At 37.4% G+C, this 20,675-nt stretch overlaps 2 protein-coding genes across 4 annotated transcripts in view; both read right to left on the bottom strand.

Annotated features, from left to right (window-relative positions):
- The window catches only part of pask (PAS domain containing serine/threonine kinase), a 16,656-nt gene extending 5,529 nt beyond the window's left edge, over positions 1-11,127 (bottom strand). For all 3 annotated transcript variants that reach the window (XM_016492077.1, XM_016492078.1, XM_016492079.1), the window contains exons 1-15: positions 10,915-11,127; positions 10,581-10,753; positions 9,637-9,851; positions 9,283-9,450; positions 8,955-9,092; positions 8,185-8,319; positions 7,593-7,773; positions 7,049-7,233; positions 5,825-5,936; positions 5,631-5,732; positions 5,247-5,421; positions 3,654-4,597; positions 2,562-2,728; positions 2,040-2,195; positions 1,704-1,829 (exon numbers count right to left, since the gene is read on the bottom strand). In XM_016492077.1, coding sequence (XP_016347563.1) covers positions 1,704-1,829; positions 2,040-2,195; positions 2,562-2,728; positions 3,654-4,597; positions 5,247-5,421; positions 5,631-5,732; positions 5,825-5,936; positions 7,049-7,233; positions 7,593-7,773; positions 8,185-8,319; positions 8,955-9,092; positions 9,283-9,450; positions 9,637-9,851; positions 10,581-10,743 — 2,967 coding nt within the window. In that variant the 5' untranslated portion in view covers positions 10,744-10,753; positions 10,915-11,127. The remainder of the gene's footprint in view (positions 1-1,703; positions 1,830-2,039; positions 2,196-2,561; positions 2,729-3,653; positions 4,598-5,246; positions 5,422-5,630; positions 5,733-5,824; positions 5,937-7,048; positions 7,234-7,592; positions 7,774-8,184; positions 8,320-8,954; positions 9,093-9,282; positions 9,451-9,636; positions 9,852-10,580; positions 10,754-10,914) is intronic.
- A 427-nt stretch (positions 11,128-11,554) lies between these two features.
- Positions 11,555-20,675, bottom strand: part of LOC107692887 (voltage-gated potassium channel subunit beta-1-like) — a 31,967-nt gene continuing 22,846 nt past the window's right edge. The window contains exons 9-14 of the mRNA XM_016492097.1: positions 15,333-15,418; positions 14,963-15,083; positions 14,776-14,870; positions 13,979-14,099; positions 13,042-13,130; positions 11,555-12,584 (exon numbers count right to left, since the gene is read on the bottom strand). Coding sequence (XP_016347583.1) covers positions 12,495-12,584; positions 13,042-13,130; positions 13,979-14,099; positions 14,776-14,870; positions 14,963-15,083; positions 15,333-15,418 — 602 coding nt within the window. The 3' untranslated portion in view covers positions 11,555-12,494. The remainder of the gene's footprint in view (positions 12,585-13,041; positions 13,131-13,978; positions 14,100-14,775; positions 14,871-14,962; positions 15,084-15,332; positions 15,419-20,675) is intronic.

Here is a 20,675-nt window from a genome sequence, read left to right as displayed (position 1 = left end):
AATAATACAAATCCAACAAATCTTTGTAGTAACGCGAGTGTCCATGTTGTTTTCACATTCCGACTTAAAAGCACACCTCGGGAAATGAGAGCATCCGAGGAGCGCGTGAATGCAGCAATTACACTTGCTCTGATGGCTGACATTTTTCAAATATCGGCATTGGCCGATAAGTTTTTCTGTTTGGTCGATGCGTTTGAGGCGGGACTTTTATTTTGACAGCGCCTGAGCACACAGTGCTCACATTGATTCTCCCTCTTGTTCGTGGTCGTCGTTAAAGGGGTCATATGATCCGATTTCAATTTTTCCTTTCTCTTTAACAGTTCAACCCAAATATTCAGATGTGTCCAGCGCATTTTATGGAGGACTGTTTCCTGATCCTGGTAGAGTAGACTACAATGCCGGCTGTTCTGACTCACAGACTGTAAGTACTTTTTTTATTATTAAAGAATTTGCCACTGACGATTCAAACGCGAGTTTTGAGCAGTGTAGAGTAGCACTTGTTGTTTGTCATTTCTCCGATCACAAATGCAGACATGGTTTTATGTTTACGCGGCGCATGGGGACAGGGCATCACAATATGGTAAGGGGTATAACATTTCCGTCACACGCTTGAGGTATTTGGCCAATCACAACGTTAACAACCTTAAACCGCATAAACACATTTCATTACACAAAATAATGTCCTTTTTAGCAACATCATATGACCCCTTTAACAGTTCTGTCTAATACGGATAGAAGTCTGTCTAATAATCTGATAGAACTGTTAAACAAAGGAATTAAAATGTATACAAAAAGTATTATAACGATTGCTTTTATATTATTAGTAATAGAAAGGCAAACATCGTAATACTTTCTCGTTTGCCGTCAGCATTCAGCAAATACGTATTTACATCGTTTAAACAAATCTTTGAATGGCTAATGAAAATGTAATTTCATAAACCTTGCAAATCTAGTCGAATCCAGTTGTGAGATCTTGTGAAGTGTGCATGTGACCTGCATGATCGCGTGTTCTCTGCGTGACTTTCGGTCCGTGCGAATTGAATGCTTTAAACATTCAATTCGTGATTTCAAATTATGCTGCGCTTTATGCATTTGTCCAAGGTCATATTCATGTCATTTTCATTGCGTGCTGTATGTAAAATGAGTGTTACCTTGGCTTTATTTGAAATCCCCAATGCACACAAACTTCCCAGAATACTGAGTGCTCTGTTGATTACAGTTTACTTCATTTTTAATTATATTTTTTATTAAATATTTATATATATGTGAAAAATACTTTGTCATCTAAAGTAGAAGTATATTTATTTTAGAAATGTATTTTTTAACCAATTTTCAAATTTCTTAAATATTAAAATAAATACAATTATATCGGCCACCCTACTTTCCAAGATATCGGCATCGGCTGTCAAAAAACCAAAATCGGTCGACCACTAATTTTAACCACTGATTCTTTGCAGCCTAAACTTTCGGAAGTGAAAATAAATCGAATTTACTTTTCCACTTGAGAGTGGGTCAAGTTGTTTGCGGCAAGGTTTTAAAGCATGTGCACAGACTGAAATGGACATTCAACAACAACATTTGCATTTAAGGAACCTAATTGCCAAATATTTACCAAATTTTAGGAGGCTATGTTGCATCATTTAATTTTGGCAACAAAATATTCTAAATATTTAATATGAACTCAAACAGTTCTCTCAGTGTACCTTCACAATATTGGGGTGTTGCAGGCGAGCCAGTATGGCCACTTCTTGACTGACCCAACCCAGATCAGGATCATCCACCCAGCATTCACTCACCACTGCACTTTTCCTAATGAACTTCACAACCACCTGAAATTGAAGTGATAATAAATTCAACATCTCTTCACCAGCTCATATAAAAGTCCATAAAAGACTGGATACACCCTCCAGCAATGACACTGACTCAGTGTGTAAACATCATCTCTTGACAAACAACTGACGTCATTATCAAGTTATTATCTCGCAACGGATGAATATGAGTGTACGAACACCAGTGAGTGCAGAGAGAGTGTCACTGACTTCCTGTCCATCTATCCGTCTTGCAGCGAGCCAGACAAAGCCGAAGGCTCCCTTTCCAATGGAGCGCAGTGGACAGTAGTCTTCTTCAAACTGACCCTCACATGCTCCGGACTGCTCCAGGTCCACAGAGGAGCGCAAGGCATCTGAACGAACTGCCTAAATGAGGAAGAAAGGAAGTTTGTCGCTTTATCTTAAATGCAGATACTAAAGTTATAGCTCACCCAAAAATTAAAATGATGTCATTTACCCTCCCTCATGATGTTCCAAATCTGTACTTTCTTACTTTCTTCTGAGGAACTCAATTGAAGATATTTTGAAGAATGTTGGTAACCAAACAACTTCGGTTCCTATTGAGTTCCTTTGTATTTTTATGTCCATACAGTGGAAATCAATAGGGACCAGAAACTGTTTGGTTTGATTCTTCAAAATATCTTCTTTTGTGTTCAACAGAAGAAAGAACAACATTTTTGGGTGGACTATCCTTTTAAAAGAGCTCAGTTTTAAAGTATTCAGGCAGCTCACCTCAGCAAGGCTACAAGCAAAGGCCTCCTGTTCTGGGGCTCCTGTCCTCACTGTGGGAGACATTAGTGCCTCCTGGTGGTGGAGCAGGAGATGACTCCCACTTAGCCATAGACAGACCAGGGAGCTGCCACTGGACAGGGACACCCAGCGTACATCACACTGCACCTCTACACAGAGTGAGAAAATTACCACGGTATCAGTTGTATTCATGCCCTGAAACATCATAAATGTACAGTAGAAAAGATGGATGGTGCTTTTGAGACCAAGCATACAGAAAGAATACACAGTTTGAAATGGAAAAATGAAGTACAGTAAGAGACAACGAACAGTCATTATCACAAAATAAACCCAGATAAGGGTCTTGCATCACCCTGAAGGGGTTTATTTTGCAATAATGACTACAATATCATGCTTATTACACGGCTACTTGCCAAATAAATAAATGGATATGAAATGTTGATTTGGAGCATAAATTATTTTATTATCTCACTGGTGGATTACCTTACTTAGGGATAGTTCAAGCAAAATTATTCTGTCATTTGATCAGTCATGTTGTTGCAAAACTTTCTTCTATGCAACAAAAAGAGGATATTTTGCAAAATATCACTGTTCATTTAATGGAATTCAATGGGCTCCTATGTTGATTGGTTCCCAAAAGTTTTCAAAATATCTTCTGTTGGGTTTAAGTCAGTCATAATGTTTGGTAAAATTATGACAATTTTCATTTTTGGGTGAACGGGCCCTTAAAAGCTTCACCTAGGAAAAATTAACCACTACAAAGTAGAAAACAACGAGCCTTGCAACAAAATGAACAATGCCACAATATTACAATAATGTATATATAATATGAAACGGAGCAATTCCAATAGGGTCCTCACACCATTGGTGCTCAGGCCCTAATTATTACTATTATTAATATGCTATCCAGTATATTTCTTCTATGGACTTGTTAGTTAATATATTAACAATGTAACACATCTTCCTCTATTTTAAAGGACTTTAACAATATTAACCATCCCTTATATAATCTGATACAATATGGTCATTATTGGTCCTTACAGCAAGTAAATTAGAGGGACACAGTTGACATACCAACTGGTGTTCTGTCACTGTTGTTACAGGTCACATGAATCCTGCCCTCTGGAATGGAAGAGTTGGCCTTGACCTTCTTAGGAGTGGAGGTGGCAGGAGTGTCACCTGACAACAAAACTCCACCCCTACAGAGATCCAGAACACGGTCGATAGCATGTTCCGAAAAGGAATTCCACTGTTCCCGAAGCATGGTTAGATGATTTTTTGGCAGCTGCTCTAGAGTCTTTGGCGGAGGGCTTGCTTGCTGTTCTTGCTCTTGTGGTGATGGGGCAGGTTTTTGTGTCATCTCTGGCTCTGGGCAGATTTGAGCTTCTGCTTCAGGGTCAGACTCCACAATGAAGGGTGAAGGGGTACGCAGGAGCTCAGCGGTGTCACATGAGCTAAGCGAAAGGTTAAGATCTGCAGATGAGTTTGGGATCTCAATGCTGTCATTCAGGTCCATCTCTGACATGGCATGAACAATGACATCTCCATTAGAGTTCAAATCCAGAAAGGTGCTGCCCGATTCCGCTAGCTGACGTCCCTGCTGAGACTCATTTAACTTTTCAGCACCAGAACCACCCACAAGCCGCTCGAAGAACCCAGACGATGACGCACTGCCCAGGGAAATCACCTCAAAGCTGGAGTCCTGAAGCTGGGCTTTCTCTGAACACTGGCAGGTCTGTGTGTGAGGTTTTGGATGTGGCACAGTGTCACAGGAATTTACTGGAGCTTCTTTATTGTCTGAGTTTGGGGCCTTGGAGGCATCTCGCCTAGCAAAGAGCTGCTCTGATGGGCCACAATGAGCAGAGACAGTAGCGGAGAGGCAGGTTTTTTGGACTTCCAGGGACTCCACCAGAGCAAAGGTCTGTAGCAGAGCGGTAGTGGAGTTGGCGGAGTCTGACTCAGACACTTGAGCAGTCACATCCACAACCTGCTCACAAAGCTCTGTAGTGTCATCCAACCTGAGAACAACAGAGAGAATGATGACAAATAAAGACTGTCTGATCTGAACTTGTCATTCATTTTCTTTTTTCTGCAACATCTATATTGCCAAGGTAACATTTCTTATTCCCATTTAGGTGATGTACTAAAATAAATACAACAAATACAATTTTATATAAAAATTATGACTCATTAATAAAAAATTAAATGGCTCATTAATAAAATTTAAATGTAACCAAAATTAAAATGAAAAGGGAAAACATGTATATTAAAAAAATTACTAAATATTAATAAAAACTATAATAGCATCTCAATGATACTGCTAGAGTGCTTTTTAATGAAGAGAAATACATATTTTTGGGTTAAGTGGGAATCACACATGCCCAGTAATTTACAATAATTAAATTGCAATAATTACAAGCAGCAAATGCTACCATATATTTTATTATATTTAATATTTTTTAATATGATTCAATATTTTATTTAAACAAATCCATTATGATTTTTTTATGATATATGAGGATTGAAATAAATAAATAAAACATTAAATTAATAATAATAATAATAGGTTTCATTTCCACATGCTGACATGCAATTTACTCTTAAACTGTGCATATAAACAAATAAAGAGAAAAAAATTAAATGAAAGGAATTAGTGGAGTATGTAACCCATTCAGTGGTGTAGAGGTGACAGCAGGTGAGATCATTGTTGATGGGACGCTGCTCTCTTTCTCCAGTTTAGCGCTTGTCCCAGTGAAGATCCTCTTCCCTTTCCCAAGACCTGCTCTCCTACGCATGGCTAGATGCACCATCACACTGTCACCAGCAAGCACTGTGTTTGGATCTGCACACATTATCCAATCAGAGCAAAAACACTGGCTAATATAAAATGAATAAAGACAAATAAAATAGCAATTCAGATTACGGCAAAAAAAACAGGATAACCAGATTAAACGTTGTTACTAAAATAAAAATGAAAAAAATGAAAATAAAATAAAAAATTAAGTGACAGCAATAAAATTAAATATATGTGCAATAAGAGAAGGAACTCACTACATGTCTCTTGTTGATCTTCCTTAGTTGAGAGCATGTCAGTAAAGAGGGTTAGAACATCAGCAGGGGGACAGTTAGCACTAGCAGAACATCTACAGGGGTCTGAGAAGTAGACAGACAGGAAGTGAGGGGATTTTAGCACAGCACCACAAGCTAAAGTGTGTGTATCCTTACAGTGCATCACATCTCTGTACCTCCGCAGCTGTCAGATGGGCTGGAAGTGTCGTGTGGATGAGATGTAGGGTGGTTGCTTTGGTCCGCAGCACGAACTCGCTCATAAAACGCTGGTATCAGGTATGTGACATTCTACACACAGGTGCACAGGACTGCTGTTAGCATGTAAACTAGCTTGGAAACATCGAAAAGTACATAGCAAAAGCACTAAAAAATTCAATTCAAATGAATACTGAAAAAGCTCATGAAAATATTAATAAAAACTATAAAAGTACATAACACTCGACCTATTGGGAAACCACACTCGTATCTTTTGGTCCTGCCCAAAGATACAACAATTCTGGGAAGATATCTATAAAGTATTTGGAGACATATTTCATATTGATATTCCTTTTGGTCCAACTGTGGCTATTCTAGGAGTGATACCTGAAGGCATGAGGGAAAGGAGATTGAGTTATCTACTTCAAATATTATTTTCTGCAGCCCTAAAATGTATCACGTCTAAATGGCTCAAATCTGACCCACCCACACATGAACGGTGGATCCGAAAAATTAGAGAAATGTACGAAATGGAAAAAATACCTTATTCCCTTAGACTTCAGATTAATATTTTTGAGGCAAGACGGAGTCCAATCGTAAGAATAATACATAATAATTGCTAACCGATTATTAGGGATGTAACGATTAACTGCGATCCGGTTGAAAATCGTTATAATTTGTCTTAAATCTAATTTTGTTAAAAAACATTATAATAATCGTGAATCGAATCAAATCGTGAAATCAAAATCGTGAATCGAATCGTGAGTTGAGTGAATCGTTACATCCCTACCGATTATACATAGTGGAGTGGATTATGTATGCAACTATATGTACATGTTCACAAAGCATATGGATTTTCCTTTTATACATGTTCTTATTTTAAAAATCTTGAAACTGAAAAACACCTACTTCTTTTTTTTTTTTCTCTCTCTATCTTTGTAAATTTTTTCAAATGTCGGCATCCCTATTGTCTATCTCTGATGTATAACTTTTATAGCATGTTCTAATAAAAAAAAAAAAATTTAAAAAAATAAAATAAATAAATAAATAAATAAAAAAGAATACATAACACTCAAATAACACTGGTTGGATTAGATAAATCAAATTGGACCCACTAAAACTAAAAGCATGTTTTTATTAAAACAGAGTTATACGGACTTAACACAAATCCCAACATAAAAGGGAATGTTTCATAGCATCTGTACCTTTCCAAGCAGCTGACTGCTGTTGTATCCGAGCAGCAGAGAGCTGAAGGGGTTGATGAGACTGTGAATGGTGCCGTTGGGCAGGAGCGTCAGGAGGCAGCTACTGGGAGCAAACACACACACTGACCCAGAGTACAGCACACCTGCGCTGGGGAACGGGACACCACCCGCACCTGATTTACCACCTGCAGGACAAGAGTGCACTGCATTGATCACACTGAAATCAACAGCAATTTAAATTTATTACATCTAACTTAATTTATTAGCAACTTAGTTAATTTGATTGGACATAAACCAACAAGAAACACAATGAAAATAAAGATTTAATTTATGTCAGAGTAAATATTGGAAAAGTCACTTTAACTAGTGGCTGTGGGCTATAAATAAATCCCCACAGACACAGAAATCTGATTCACAGTTAGGAAATCTGCATATTTTTATTTTTAATGTCAGTGTGAGAAAACACACACCTAGGGTGACTGTTTGTGACTTCTGTCTGTTGAAGCAACTATCAGAACTGCACGCACTGCAGTGCAAGACTGACCTGAAGGAGTTCGGTTGGTCTGTCTAGAGCTTATGAGTGAGCCATCAGAAGGTTCTGGATGTGCTGATCCATTAATCTGCAGCGGTGATCTTCCACAGGACACAGCAGCCTGCAGACGGACACGTGCTGGCAGCACCAAACCAGACCTAGCCTGCACACACAATCTCTGAACACGCAACACCTGAAATACAAAGGTAAAGAAACAAGCTATATTAAGGTGCACAGTAGAGTTTTTATTGTAAATTAAAACTATAATACACTTTTGTAATGAAATAAAAAAATAAATAAAACATTACATACATAAATTTGAAAATGTTGCCTTGGCAACTTACTGAAATGACTTGAGTTGAAACACTAAAATTACTAAATGGGGGGGGAAAAAATGAATAAAAATGACAAAACAAAATTACTAAAAATGAAAATTACAATGAAAACTGAAGACATAAAAAAATAAAGGCAAATTCAAAATATTAATAAAAAACAGAACCAGTCAGTTATTTTTGTTATAATTTCTGTATCACTAGCATGACCAAACGAAACTGCAAAAATGCCAACTGTTTCCTTAAAGATTTTTTTTTAGAGACTTTGTGACCTTGGGAGTTGTCCTGCAATGGAAGGGGATCTGTAGTGATGGCATCAGAGACATGATCGACAGGCCAGTCATCTCCTCAGCAGCGTGGTAACCATAGAGATGGGCAAAAGTGGAGTCACAACTGAGGATTCCGCCCTGAGGAAACAGGAGGAGGAGCTAAAACTTCTCTGGCCAACTAAGCAACAGCTTTACACAACAATTTTCTTTAAAGGTACACTTCTGTTTAAAAGTTTGGGGTCAGTAAGATTTATTTTCAATGTTTTTGAAACGTCTCTTCTGCTTACCAAGGCTGCATTTATTTGATCAAAAATACAACAGAAATATTGTGAAATATTATTACAATTTAAAAGAAATGTTTTCTATATTAATACATTTTAAAATGTAATTTATTCCTGTGATGCAATGCTGAATTTTCAGCATCATTACTCCGGTCTTTTTTACTTTACTTCAGATTATTATATGCTGAAAACAGTCGTGCTGCTTAAAATTGTTGTGGTAATCATGATATTTTTTTTTCAGGATTCTTTGATGAATACTAAGTTCAAAAGTGTAAAAGTCACTTTTGATACATTTAATGCATCCTTGCTTATATCTTACTGACCCCAAACTTTTGAATGGTAGTGTATGTTTCAGTTAAATTCTGTTGATTTTTATTGTATAATATCAATATAAGCTTAATTAAGGTAATCAAATTATGCTTACAAATGCTGAACTTAATACATAAGGATAAACTTTCAGTGCACAATTAGTTGCAAGGGAATGAGTCTCACATTTTGAGTGAACGTCACGTGTGCTGTGATTCTCTCCACTCGCTCCAGCAGGAGCTCTAAGATCTGCTGCCGCTGCTCCGGTATCTGAAGCCACACAGACACAGGAAACTCAGCTCCTGTCAAACTCACTGCGCTCACCTGCGGAGAGAATGAGCCAGAGCTGTGCTTTAATTAATGATGCTCATGGAAAGCAGAGATCAGAGCCAAGGACAAAACATGCAGTGTGGAAGAAATTAAATATTCAAGACTCAAATAATAATATTCAAGATTCAAATCATTTAGTGACAGCTAAGTGAATTGTTGTTTAATTAACCACAGTGATTCATACCACTTTGGCAGAAATAGCAACCAGGTTCCCATCAGAATCCAGTGTCTCCTCCTTCAGGCCTTCCTCTAGCATCTGACTGGCTTTTAGGAGAGAGGTCAGCTTCCGGCCAATCAAATCACTGTATGCACACTCAAACAGCTTACAAGCATGTTCATTTGCATCCAAAACCTTGCAAAAAGAGATAACATCAATAAATAATAATACATAATTGAAATCTTTTGTAATAACTCAATAGTTCAAAGAATAGGTGAGCAGCTAAAAGTCCAGGCAAAGAATCCCTACTACCAAAAACGTGGTGTAATATGGCCTTGTTTAATTGGTAAAAGGGCTTTGGTGAGAACAATCGTCCGATACCTGTAATGTGGTGCAGTTAATGGACAGGACCGCTTTATTAGGGTTGATGGTGAGAGCTGTGCCTCTCTTCTCTGGAGCAGTACACATGAGCTGTCTGAGCAGAGAGCTCTCCAACACTGGAGACCGAGTTGATGACGGAGACACGGGGTGGAAGCAATGCAGATCAGAGATCTGAAGATTCCTCATCGCCACTGAAGAACCGACATGAGAATCACCTTTTGGAAAATAAATGAGTCAAAATGAATAGTTTCCAAACTGTCCAGGGACTTTTCCATATTACTTTTTCTTCTGTGGAACACAAGGGAGATGTTAAGGAGAATGACAGCTTCAGTCACCGTTGACTTACACTGGCATACACTAAAACCAATAAACAAAAAATTTAGTGTCAGTAAGATTTAAAACAAAAATTTGTTTTGTTCAGCAAGGATGCATTAATTGATCAAAAGTGACAGTAAAGACATTTATATTACAAATGATTTCTATTTCAAATTAATTAAATATTTTTTTTTATATTCCAACCCCAAACTTTTGAACAGTAGTGCATTTTTTTCCACACAGTGAAAGTGAATGGTGACTGAGGATGTTATTCGGTCTTATACATTTTTGTGCTCCAAATAAATGGATACATGTTTGAACAAAATGAGGGTGAACAAAAGTACCCCAGTCACCTGTTTTGTGCTAGCTATTTCAGATAACAATCTTCTTCAGCAACCACTCCGAAACTACTGAATAACCAGATTTTCAATATTTTTTCAAACACTTGGCAACAAATTCTTAAAGAGATCTCCTTTGTGGTACCATTTTATTGTCACAACGTCTGCTGTATGCTGCATTGTTGTAATTTTGGTAAGCTTTATCGTTATTATTTTATATTATTATATAATATTTAGGATCTTTTCAGTGTCCATACATCGTTGCACATGTGTGACAGCAGTCTGGCCCACCTGATGCGTCCATGCGGTTGAGAGTGCAGTTGCGTGCGGAGGGGAATGACTGGTTCATGCAGAAGGAGTCAGTCTTCATCATTCTGCTGATACTGCAGTCACCATCAGCAGCACACACACTGTCGCCCCTGAGGCTGCTCCTCCGACCGTGCCTCAGCCACATCGCCGATGCGCTTTAAATCAAAGTGGACAGTCATAAATAAGATTCTAACCAACGCCGTTATTGTTTTCGAGACTAACTAGAAAGCTTTGATCATGTATATATATATATATATATATATATACACATCGCATAACAAACTAATACATCATGATTATAAGGAGCGCGACTCACCCGCCACACTGCTCGTTTCAACAACACACTTGCTGTGCTTTCAGTTTACTGCCTGCTGCCTTGGAGACAGAGAGAGGGAGTGTCCCTTCTTTCCTTTTAGACGGCTAAATTCAATAATAAATAACAAAACAAACCCTTGCTGGCCGTTTTCAAAGGCCATAAACAGTGCTGGCTCGAAGTGTTGGCGTTAAGTATGTCACGGCCTACAATGTTTGGCGCGTATGGAATCAAAATAAGGTGACGGGAAGGGAAGAACCAATGAAAAAACAGAAATTTGAAACTGACATAGCGTTTATCCAATAGAAAACCTAAGTGGGCGGGGCTTGTTGCATTACGGGAGGGGTGTAGTCTCTATGGAGACATAAGGTAATGTTTACGTTATTCAGTATTTTTGCAGCTTCGTGTGACCTAGTTTTTTTCCGTTCAGTAATGGCCTAGTTTTTCTACTTAGTTATGTTTAATTTTTTTTCTCTTTTTAACTGTAGCCCACACTTTTCAGGTTATTTTGTTTCCCGGCGACTTTTTTGTAGCATGTTCTTCAAACAGCAAAGTAACTTCAAATGGTTAAAAACATGTATATATACCAAAACACCATAAACTAGAGATGCACATTTTTATTTGAATGTTAAAAGCACTCTGCATAATTCATTAATTGACAGCTTCATCGTTTTCAAGTTTGTAAACATTTTGATCCCATTTCTCACTGAAATTAACTAGTTGCTTTTAGTAATTGTGCATTTCTAGCACTCTCTGGACTCAAGTATGTACTGCTTAGCAGTACAAAAGTTGCCAAATACAGCAGCAAGCATTTAAATCCTTAAACAGTGTACTTTTATCACTGGAAAAGCATTTGAACAAACTAAGTTTCTTTTATAATGTATATTTAAAACAACAGAGAAGTATTATATTATCGAACAGATCAGACATGACACAAATTGCAGGATTTACAAAGAAAACATACACAATCGTTTGAAGATGTTAAACTTTTTGGAGAACAATTAAACACATAACAGCCTACTTTGCTATTGATGGCTTTTTAATCCAACACATTTTTATCAATGCACACACATCGTACACAGTTCAACTCTACATGCTGCTCTGCCATACATCACAGTTCTTAGTTTGTACATTCTCAGAATGATAAGCAGTGCGTTTTCCTTACTTTATTTTCCCTACAGTGTTTTACGGACGTTAATCAGGGCCATTCATAAGGGCCTGTCATTCGTCCCTTTTCAGAATGGATGTCTGGAGGTCAAGGGTCAAGACCAGGTTGACTTTGGCACATATGGGTTATGACAGCTGAATACAAAACCCCACAGACGAGGGAGTCCAGGAGCTTCTGTGCTTCTCAGGCAGGTGTGCCTCCACAGAGATCTTAATGCGAGGTTAAGCTCAGGTTTAGGTCGAACAGAAACATGCATAACACTTTAGCATTTCTACTGTAACTGTAACAATGGCTCTCTGCAGGAGAAGTTGACACAGACACACAATGGTGGGAATCACACACTGTGGACACCCGCCGAAACAAGAGGGCTGGCACGGGATCCTGAGTCTCAAGACTTACAGGTTCACAGAAAGGCCTAGTGATGGTAGTCCTTCTTACTCTGGGGACGGTTACCCAAGATTTTGTCGATATCTGAGGCCACGAGAGCAGTGATCTTTGGAAGAACCTGTAAGCGAGAATGTAGATCTAATTACTAAAACACATGGGATGAATTCAAATAAAATTCATCTTGATTTTTAGTTGTTTTAAATTATTTTAATGCTTGTTTAATCTAAATATTTTTAAGTCATCTTGAAGCCCCGTTACAAGTTTTCTCCCCTGGTTGAGGAAGACTGTGTCTAAATTCTAGTCCAACCATTTCGTCAAGCTAGAAACTACGTAAAACCATCTTTATCTGAAGCCGATTTAGTTGGATCTCTTATCAGTGTGTGAAATTTTGCCTTGGCACATAAAAATTACATCAAGCAATATCCTGTTTGTGATGTTTTAAATGTAAATTAACCATGTGAGATTCAGAAGATAGGTGTTCAGAGATGAAAGCACAGAGCTGTAACAGGCCACCAGAGTTTGTGGGATGGCAGTGATTCCACAGTGTGTTTGAGATGTTTTGATAAAACTCTTGCCTGTATCGCCCCCAGGTTCTCAGTGAGCTGTGCAGGGCTGGAGGTCCCCAGGAGAACAGAACTCACTCCTTCATTACGGAGGCACCAGGCTACAGAGGAACACACAGAATAGATTTAGAAGGAATCTGTCATTTAGTCCTACATGTATGAAAGTTTCAAGCCAGTGAATCATGGGAATCTCAATTGAGCTGGTGGGATTCTGATCGGGTGCTTCAGCCAAATGCTACTGGAAGGATTGTTGATACAGGATTTTTTGAACAGTACAGTTTTTTACAAAATATTTTTTGTCTATCAAACTGTATCAAAAATACAATAAAATTAATTTTTTTAAGTATTAATTTTTAAGTATTTTTTCATACGATGTATTATTATTATAAATAATAATAAATATATAACATAAACAAATAAAGCAAAATTTAAATAATTATTGACTATTTAAAAAAATACACATATGAACACATTTTTTCAGAAAATATTTATTATCATTATTATTAATAAACAAAAATAAACTACATAGAAATAAAAATACACAATAAATAGATAATTAAAAATATTTCATAAATAAATTATATATAATACATTTTTGAATAGAATATTACCCACCACCACATTTATTAAAACATACATTAAAACTGTAAAAGAGTCTCCATCAAGATTTTCCGAATCATAAAAATGCTTCCAACTAAAAAAAAAAGAAGCCATATTTGTTTTTCATTAAGTATGTAATTGTGTCTTTTTTTTCAACCCTCAGATTTGGTGACTTTAACGCTCTGTGGATTAATGTCAAGGTTTGTTTCTCAGTCAGGAAATGTGCATGAAAACAGAAATTCAGTATTTTACTCTATGTAAACAGTGACAGAACAGTTGAGTCACTATGGCAGTGATAATGTATGTTGCACTTTGTGACAGTTGAAGTGAAAAAGTTATTTTGACCTACCGATGGCAAGTTGTGGCAGGGTACAGCTGAGCTTCTCAGCTATGTGGGTCAATTCCTTAAGCTTCGCCTGCTGCTTTCTGCCATCCTCGCTCAGAATCTTCTCCTTCAGCCACTGGTATGACTGCAGAGAGAGAAAGAGAGAGAAAGAGAGAGAGTGAGACAAGCACAGAAAATCTGCCCTGACAGACCTGCCACCCTCATCGCTGTATACTAGCTGAAGGTGTAATCTATGAACTATATGAGCTCCTAAATCACTGGCACTAGAAATCTGGCACTATTCACTTGAATAAATATCAGTTTAATCAACAGATATCCATCCTTATGTCTTGGCGAAATTATGTGTCTGCCATGACACACAGGATTAAAGGAATAGTTCACCCAAAAATCAAAATGTAATTTACCATTACATCATTCGCTCATCAATGGATCCTCTGCAGTGAATGGGTGCCGTCAGAATGAGAGTCCAAACAGCTGAAGCAACTATTTAAAAACTATTTCAAGTTAAAATGCCTTGATGGATTTGTGTCTTTCAAACACTGAGCTTTTTGCTTCACAAGACGTTGATTGATAGACTGGAGTTGTGTGAATTACTTGTGGATTCCTGTGATGTTTTTATCTGCTGTTTGGACTCTCGTTCTGACGGCACCCAGAGGATCCATTGGTGAGCAAGTGATGTAATGCTAAATTTCCCCAAATCTATTCTAATGAAGAAACAAACTCATCTACATCTTGGATAGCCTGAGGGTGAGTACATTTTCAGCAAATTCATCTTTGGCTGAACTACTCCTTTAAAGTACCTTCAAAGAGGCCCTGGAGGATTCTGGGATGCCGTTTTCATATTTCCCTGTGATGATGCCGCAGGCTAGAGGAGACCAGGATACCACACCAACACCTGCGGTGCAAGACTGTGTCTTTAGGCTGTGTCATAGATCATATTTTAATCATGTGTGTTTATGTGTATATACAATTTGTGTTTGTTTGTACCAATCTTATGGTAAAGCTCAGGCAGTTGCATCTCCACTTTATCCCTCTGGAATAAATGATATTCGGCCTGTTCACACACAGGAGGAATCAGATTAAACTGCCTCGCTACAGAATACGCCTCCTACAGGGAGAGAGAGATGACAAAAATGAGAAGAGAATGATATGAATGAATAAAGACAAGAAAACAACAACAACTGTAATACCCAGACAGATACTGACATGGACAATTAAAAACAACAAAATAATCTTGAAGACGGGTTTAATATGCATTAAATACGACAGTATAAAATAATTTCATCATCAGGACTGACTTAAATAACAAAAGGAAGCATTAAGGAAAAGTGCACAGAAGTTTGTCCTCTCCACTCACCATGATCTCCATCGCTGACCAGCGTGACGTGCCCCAGTACATGGACATGCCATGGTTAATGACATGCGTCATGGCTCTCACTATCTCTAAAACACAAAACACACATGTACAAACAAAAATATCAGCCAAGCTTCTGGATTGGTTTGCTTTACAGATCCACTGTGCCAGAGAAATCATTTGTGTCTGGTCACCATTAGATGGCGCTGTGTACATACGCTCCTTTCGTTGAGTTGACATGTCTATTAAGTAAGCAGCTTGTATTTCATTAAGTAATTTAAAAGTATGGGAACTCAGAAAATGCATATTTGTGCACTTACTGATTTACAGATCCAGTTGTACAGTAACAATACTGAAAAGACATTACTTTGCATCATTACGCAGCTGTCTGGCACATGGTAAAAGATATAACCAATAAACAAGGTCAACACATTATTAATTAAAGTTATTCTGCAGTGTTACAGATAAAACCTATCAAATGTATAATAGAGGCTCCCTGAATTGTAAAAATCAACTTATTCTAACCAAATGCTAAAATAAGTCAGATTAAATTAAGCAGTTCCCTCCTGAAAGGACAACTGTATTTAGCCAATTTAGCCATGTTTTGGGGAGGCTTATTTTGTGATTGTGTTGTCAGAAAAGGTTGCTTGTTTTTCCTGTGAGATCTGGCAACACTGACAGAGTTCCACAAAGGATAAATGCTAAAAATGCAAAAGAGCTGAAGCTATTTCACAGCTGTCTGAATTAACAGGATTAAACATGAGAAGCACTTCAGCTGTAAGTCAAACTGACACAACAGCTCTATATCTCACTAAGCAAGTTTTATTTATAAGGTACAATAATTTTAAACTTCTCTGGATTGTATATTCAAGTGTAGCAGCACAATTTTATTCATCCCAAAGTACTCCAGACATACTAACGAATGAAAATATTTTTCCATTATTTACACATGCTTTTTGTAAGACGTAAAATACTTTGTTCTTAATTTATTATTATCCTTAAAGGTGGGGTATGTATTTTTTCAAAGTCGGGCCGGGTACCAAAACAAACTTGTAGCCAATCAGCAGTAAGGGGCGTGCCTATTCATGATGGTGAGGAGAGAGCTCTCAGTGCACAGGATGGACATTAGCCGAGCCGAGTGACGACAGAAAGATAGAGATGGCGGATAAAAAACAAAAGAGGAAACCGTCTGTGGAACTAAAGAAGGCTTACGATAAAGCACGAAAGCTCCCAAAGTGTGTCCGAAAAGTAAGATAATATGTTTAATACAGCAGATAATAAATACAGCAGATTCCGCCATAATCGTTGCCTGGGTTGCGTATGTATGTGTGGGGCGAGACCCTTTTGGGGTAGGGGCGTGTTTGTTTTGGTTTAAATTTTAACATTGGCTACCAGAAATCACTTACCCCACCTTTAACGCACTGAGGAAAGCCCAGTGCCAGGACATTTGTGTTTTTATCATCCAGTGGAACTTAACAGAGGAATTTAACTATCCATCTGTTTGTCGACCATCATCCTTTTTTAATCTTATTTCAAAAACAAAGAATTAATATATTTAAAAAAACGCTCTGTTCACAGCGAGTCAGTGACCCGTTTCAGTGCATGTCTCTTTAAATGATAATGAGCTACTGCTCACCCCACCCCACCCCTCTCTTCCACGGGGCTTGTCGATGCAAGATGCTGAATTGCTGCCTAGGACTCCATATGGCTCAGAGGTGGTCTTATTCAAATAGCTAGCTATCTACATAGAAACCGGCTGTAAACTGAAACAGCTCGCTGGATGACACAGTTTCAGACTCAGACAGCCCATAACAAACTGGCTGCGTGTTTTCTTTTCAGCTTTTCTGAGCTGGCAGATACGCCAGAAACCTAACTAAGAGCAAAAAAAGCTAAAAAAGTGAACATTTCAACCGATGTCCCCTTTAAATGCTGAAACATGCTGTATTTACATTTTAGAAACGTAAAAAAAAAGTTACAAAAGTTTTGCATAAATAAATTACTAATAACTAAAAATAAATTACTTTAAATATAACTAAAATTATAAATGATACTATAATTTATTAAAGTAAATATTATTATAAATTAAAATATAAATTATAAATAACTAAAAATAAATTAATTACATTTGCATAGTTCAATTTTACTATTACACATTAATTGAATGATGACAGAATTTTCTTTCATTTCAACATTTTTAAGTTAGGTAAAATTATGTAATCACAGAACAGAATGAAAAAGTTAACCATATCAAACGTGTTAAATAAATATAATGGCTTTTAACATTTTTAATTAATCTATGAATTCAATATTTTCTGAACTAAACGTTTTCATAATATTTGTACGCCCCATGTTTTCATACATAAAATGCTTATGTTTTACTTTAATAATGTACATTTCAGTGTCCATGCAAACATATGAAATATTCAGTAAGGATGCATTAAATTGATCAAAAGTGACAGTAAAGACATTTATAATGTTACAAAGGGTTTCTATTTCAAATAATGTTCTACTGAACTTTCTATTCATCAAAGAAAAAAAATTGTCATGGTTATGACAAAAATATTAAGCAGCACAACTGTTTTCAACATTGATACCAAATCAGCATATTACAGTAGAATGATTTCATGAGGATCATGACACTGAAGACTGGAGTAATGATGCTGAAAATTCAGCTTTGCCATTACAAGAATAAAGTGCATTTACCAATGAGATCATGCATAATGCGAACAGACAACAGTGTTTGTGTTGTCATACACTTGATGTATATGATGTTGGTGTATATATATATACACGTTTGACAGCGCTACTCTGCAGCCAACAGGAACACCATCTGTTCTGACATCCTCAAGGCATTACTGTTCTGAGTCATTACCAGAAGCCAGAGACCTTTACTGCTGTTCTGCATTCAGTTCAGTACCTAAGCAGCGAGTACCAGATCCACTCTAGAACGCCTCCATCAAGAGCTCATAAAGCTGCTTTATTGCTTCATCATTCAGATTTTCATATGCGAAGAACTGCTTTTCTCTGTCTCATCAGTGTTTTGACTCCAGGCGCTTTACTCTGGCCATTACTCTGCTATGATCTGGACTTTGTTGTGTGTCCACTGACGTGTTTCATCTTCACTACACATGCCACCAGTGAATGATGTCTGTCGGACACTCTTCATCTGACAGCGTGTCGCAGGGCTGCCCTAGTCTCATCAAACTCAGGCACGCCTGAGGACCAACAGTCCCTTCCCAGACCGTCAGATGCATATTGCACAAAAATTGGAAAGCACTTACTTGGTCTGGCAGGCTCTAATCTGATTGGCTGGCATCTTCTGGGAGTAAAGACACATCGGTTTTTTTTTTTTTTTATTCAGTCCACGTACAAAAAAAAAATGTCTGTTTACAGAGAGAGAGAGACACTGAGGCCCAGGAATTAAAAGGAATTTTAGAGTATAAAGAAACACATTAAAAGAACTATAAATTTATTGTAATGTATTTTAACTAATTGCAAATAATATTTTTATTTTAAAATATACACACATTCACTCTTAATCATATGCATAATATGCCGAAATCAACTCAACTGGTGTTAATGTTTCTTGTCTCTTCACATTCAGATGAATTAAATAAATCAGAATCATAAATTACATATTTTCAAATCAATAACATAATGGCAACATTTGACAAAAAGTTGAACAGTTTGTCACTGTCAGCCATTTAACATTTCTATTGTAAAACAGAAATGGGGGGGGTCTTTAAGAAGAGGGGTCTTTTTTACGGGAGAGCACAAAGATTCTTGGGGGAACACAAATGTTTCCTGAGAGAATGCAAATGTTTTGAAATATAATTTTTTCCTCCCATCACCATGGCCGTGTAGAGCCTCTATTTGAGGGTATGCAAATGACAGAATTTTCATAATTAGGTGAACTATTCCTTTAATTTACACCAGTCTGTTTTTGTGATATTTCAGAAATCTCAGTGCCTAAAACAAAACTGAGGTCAGTTACATGTTATGCCAGTCAGGTCTTTCCTGTCTAAGTGGGCAGGCCATAGTCCAATGTAGAACAATCTTTATACCATGGCTCAATGTATGAACATTAGAAACGAAAGAAATTCTATAAAAGAAAAAAGGCAAGAGAAGGTGAAAGGAGATTAAAAAAAAAAAAAGAACTGAAGAGTAGAAAACAGCAGCCAAATCTACCTCAGTACATAATGAAAATGAAAGCCCACACCCACTCTCTCATTACGAACTCTGTGTGTGGGTGAGAATGGAGGAGAAAAAGCCAAGTGAACGTCAGCTAAGCACAACAATACAGCTGCTCAAGAAAAGAGCAAGCAAGACAAAAACACAGGAAGCCAGAGGCACATGTCAGTGTGAAGAATATGAATGGTTCTTCAGCAAACTATCGTATAGTTTCTTCTCACGAGAGACTGAGGACTTCAGCTCAGCTCTGATGGAACATCTGAACAGCAGAACCCTGAAGTATTAATCTAATGTAACGTGGATGTCTGGGGTTTCTGCAGCACGTAGGCTGTAGCCTGCGAGTACAGATGCATCATACCCACGTGTCCCCTCTGATTTTTGAGCGGATTTTAATAGCAACTTCCCCCAAAAATATTTGTATGTTTGATAAATCAAGTTGAATTATTGTTGTAAAAACAAACAAAAAATATAGGGAAAAAAAAACAGAAATCATCCATTCACATTCAGTATTTGGTCAGTCCAGCAGTTGCAGCCTTTCAACTTTGTCACAACTTTGCTTGGTTTAATTTAAGAAACCATATATGTTCAGGTTTAAAACACTAGTTGGTAAGAGTTGGCAAGATTTTTAATGTTTTTTTTTTTTTTAAAAGAAGTCTCTTACGCTCTCCAAGGCTTTGATTAAATACAGTAAAAACAGTAAAATTGTGAATTATTATTACCATTTTTATTAACTATTTTAAAATACTTTAAAATGTAGTTTATTCCTGTGATGCAAAGCTGAATTCCCAGCATCATTACTCCAGTCTTCAGTGTCACGTGATCCTTCAGAAATCATTCTAATAGGCTGATTTGCTGCTCAAGAAACATTTCGTACTCTTATCAATGTTAACAACAGTTGTGCTACTTAATATTTCTGTGGAAACTGTGGGATTGTCACGGCACGCACGCACACACGCACGCACGCACGCACACACGCACACGCACACACACACACACACACACACACGTGCTACTGAACCTTTGGTACACACGGGATTTGAGCCAAGCCTATACTGTTTCTCTTGTATTACAGCAGGAGGGCACTATCTTCTCTAATACATTAGAAGCTGTTGCCCCCATCAAATTGAAAAAGGTTAGAGAAAAACGTACTGCGCC

Source organism: Sinocyclocheilus anshuiensis, unplaced genomic scaffold (genome assembly GCF_001515605.1).
Source record: "Sinocyclocheilus anshuiensis isolate Anshui unplaced genomic scaffold, SAMN03320099.WGS_v1.1 scaffold1155, whole genome shotgun sequence".
Taxonomy (NCBI): domain Eukaryota; kingdom Metazoa; phylum Chordata; class Actinopteri; order Cypriniformes; family Cyprinidae; genus Sinocyclocheilus; species Sinocyclocheilus anshuiensis.
This window is presented reverse-complemented; position numbering and strand designations above follow the sequence as displayed.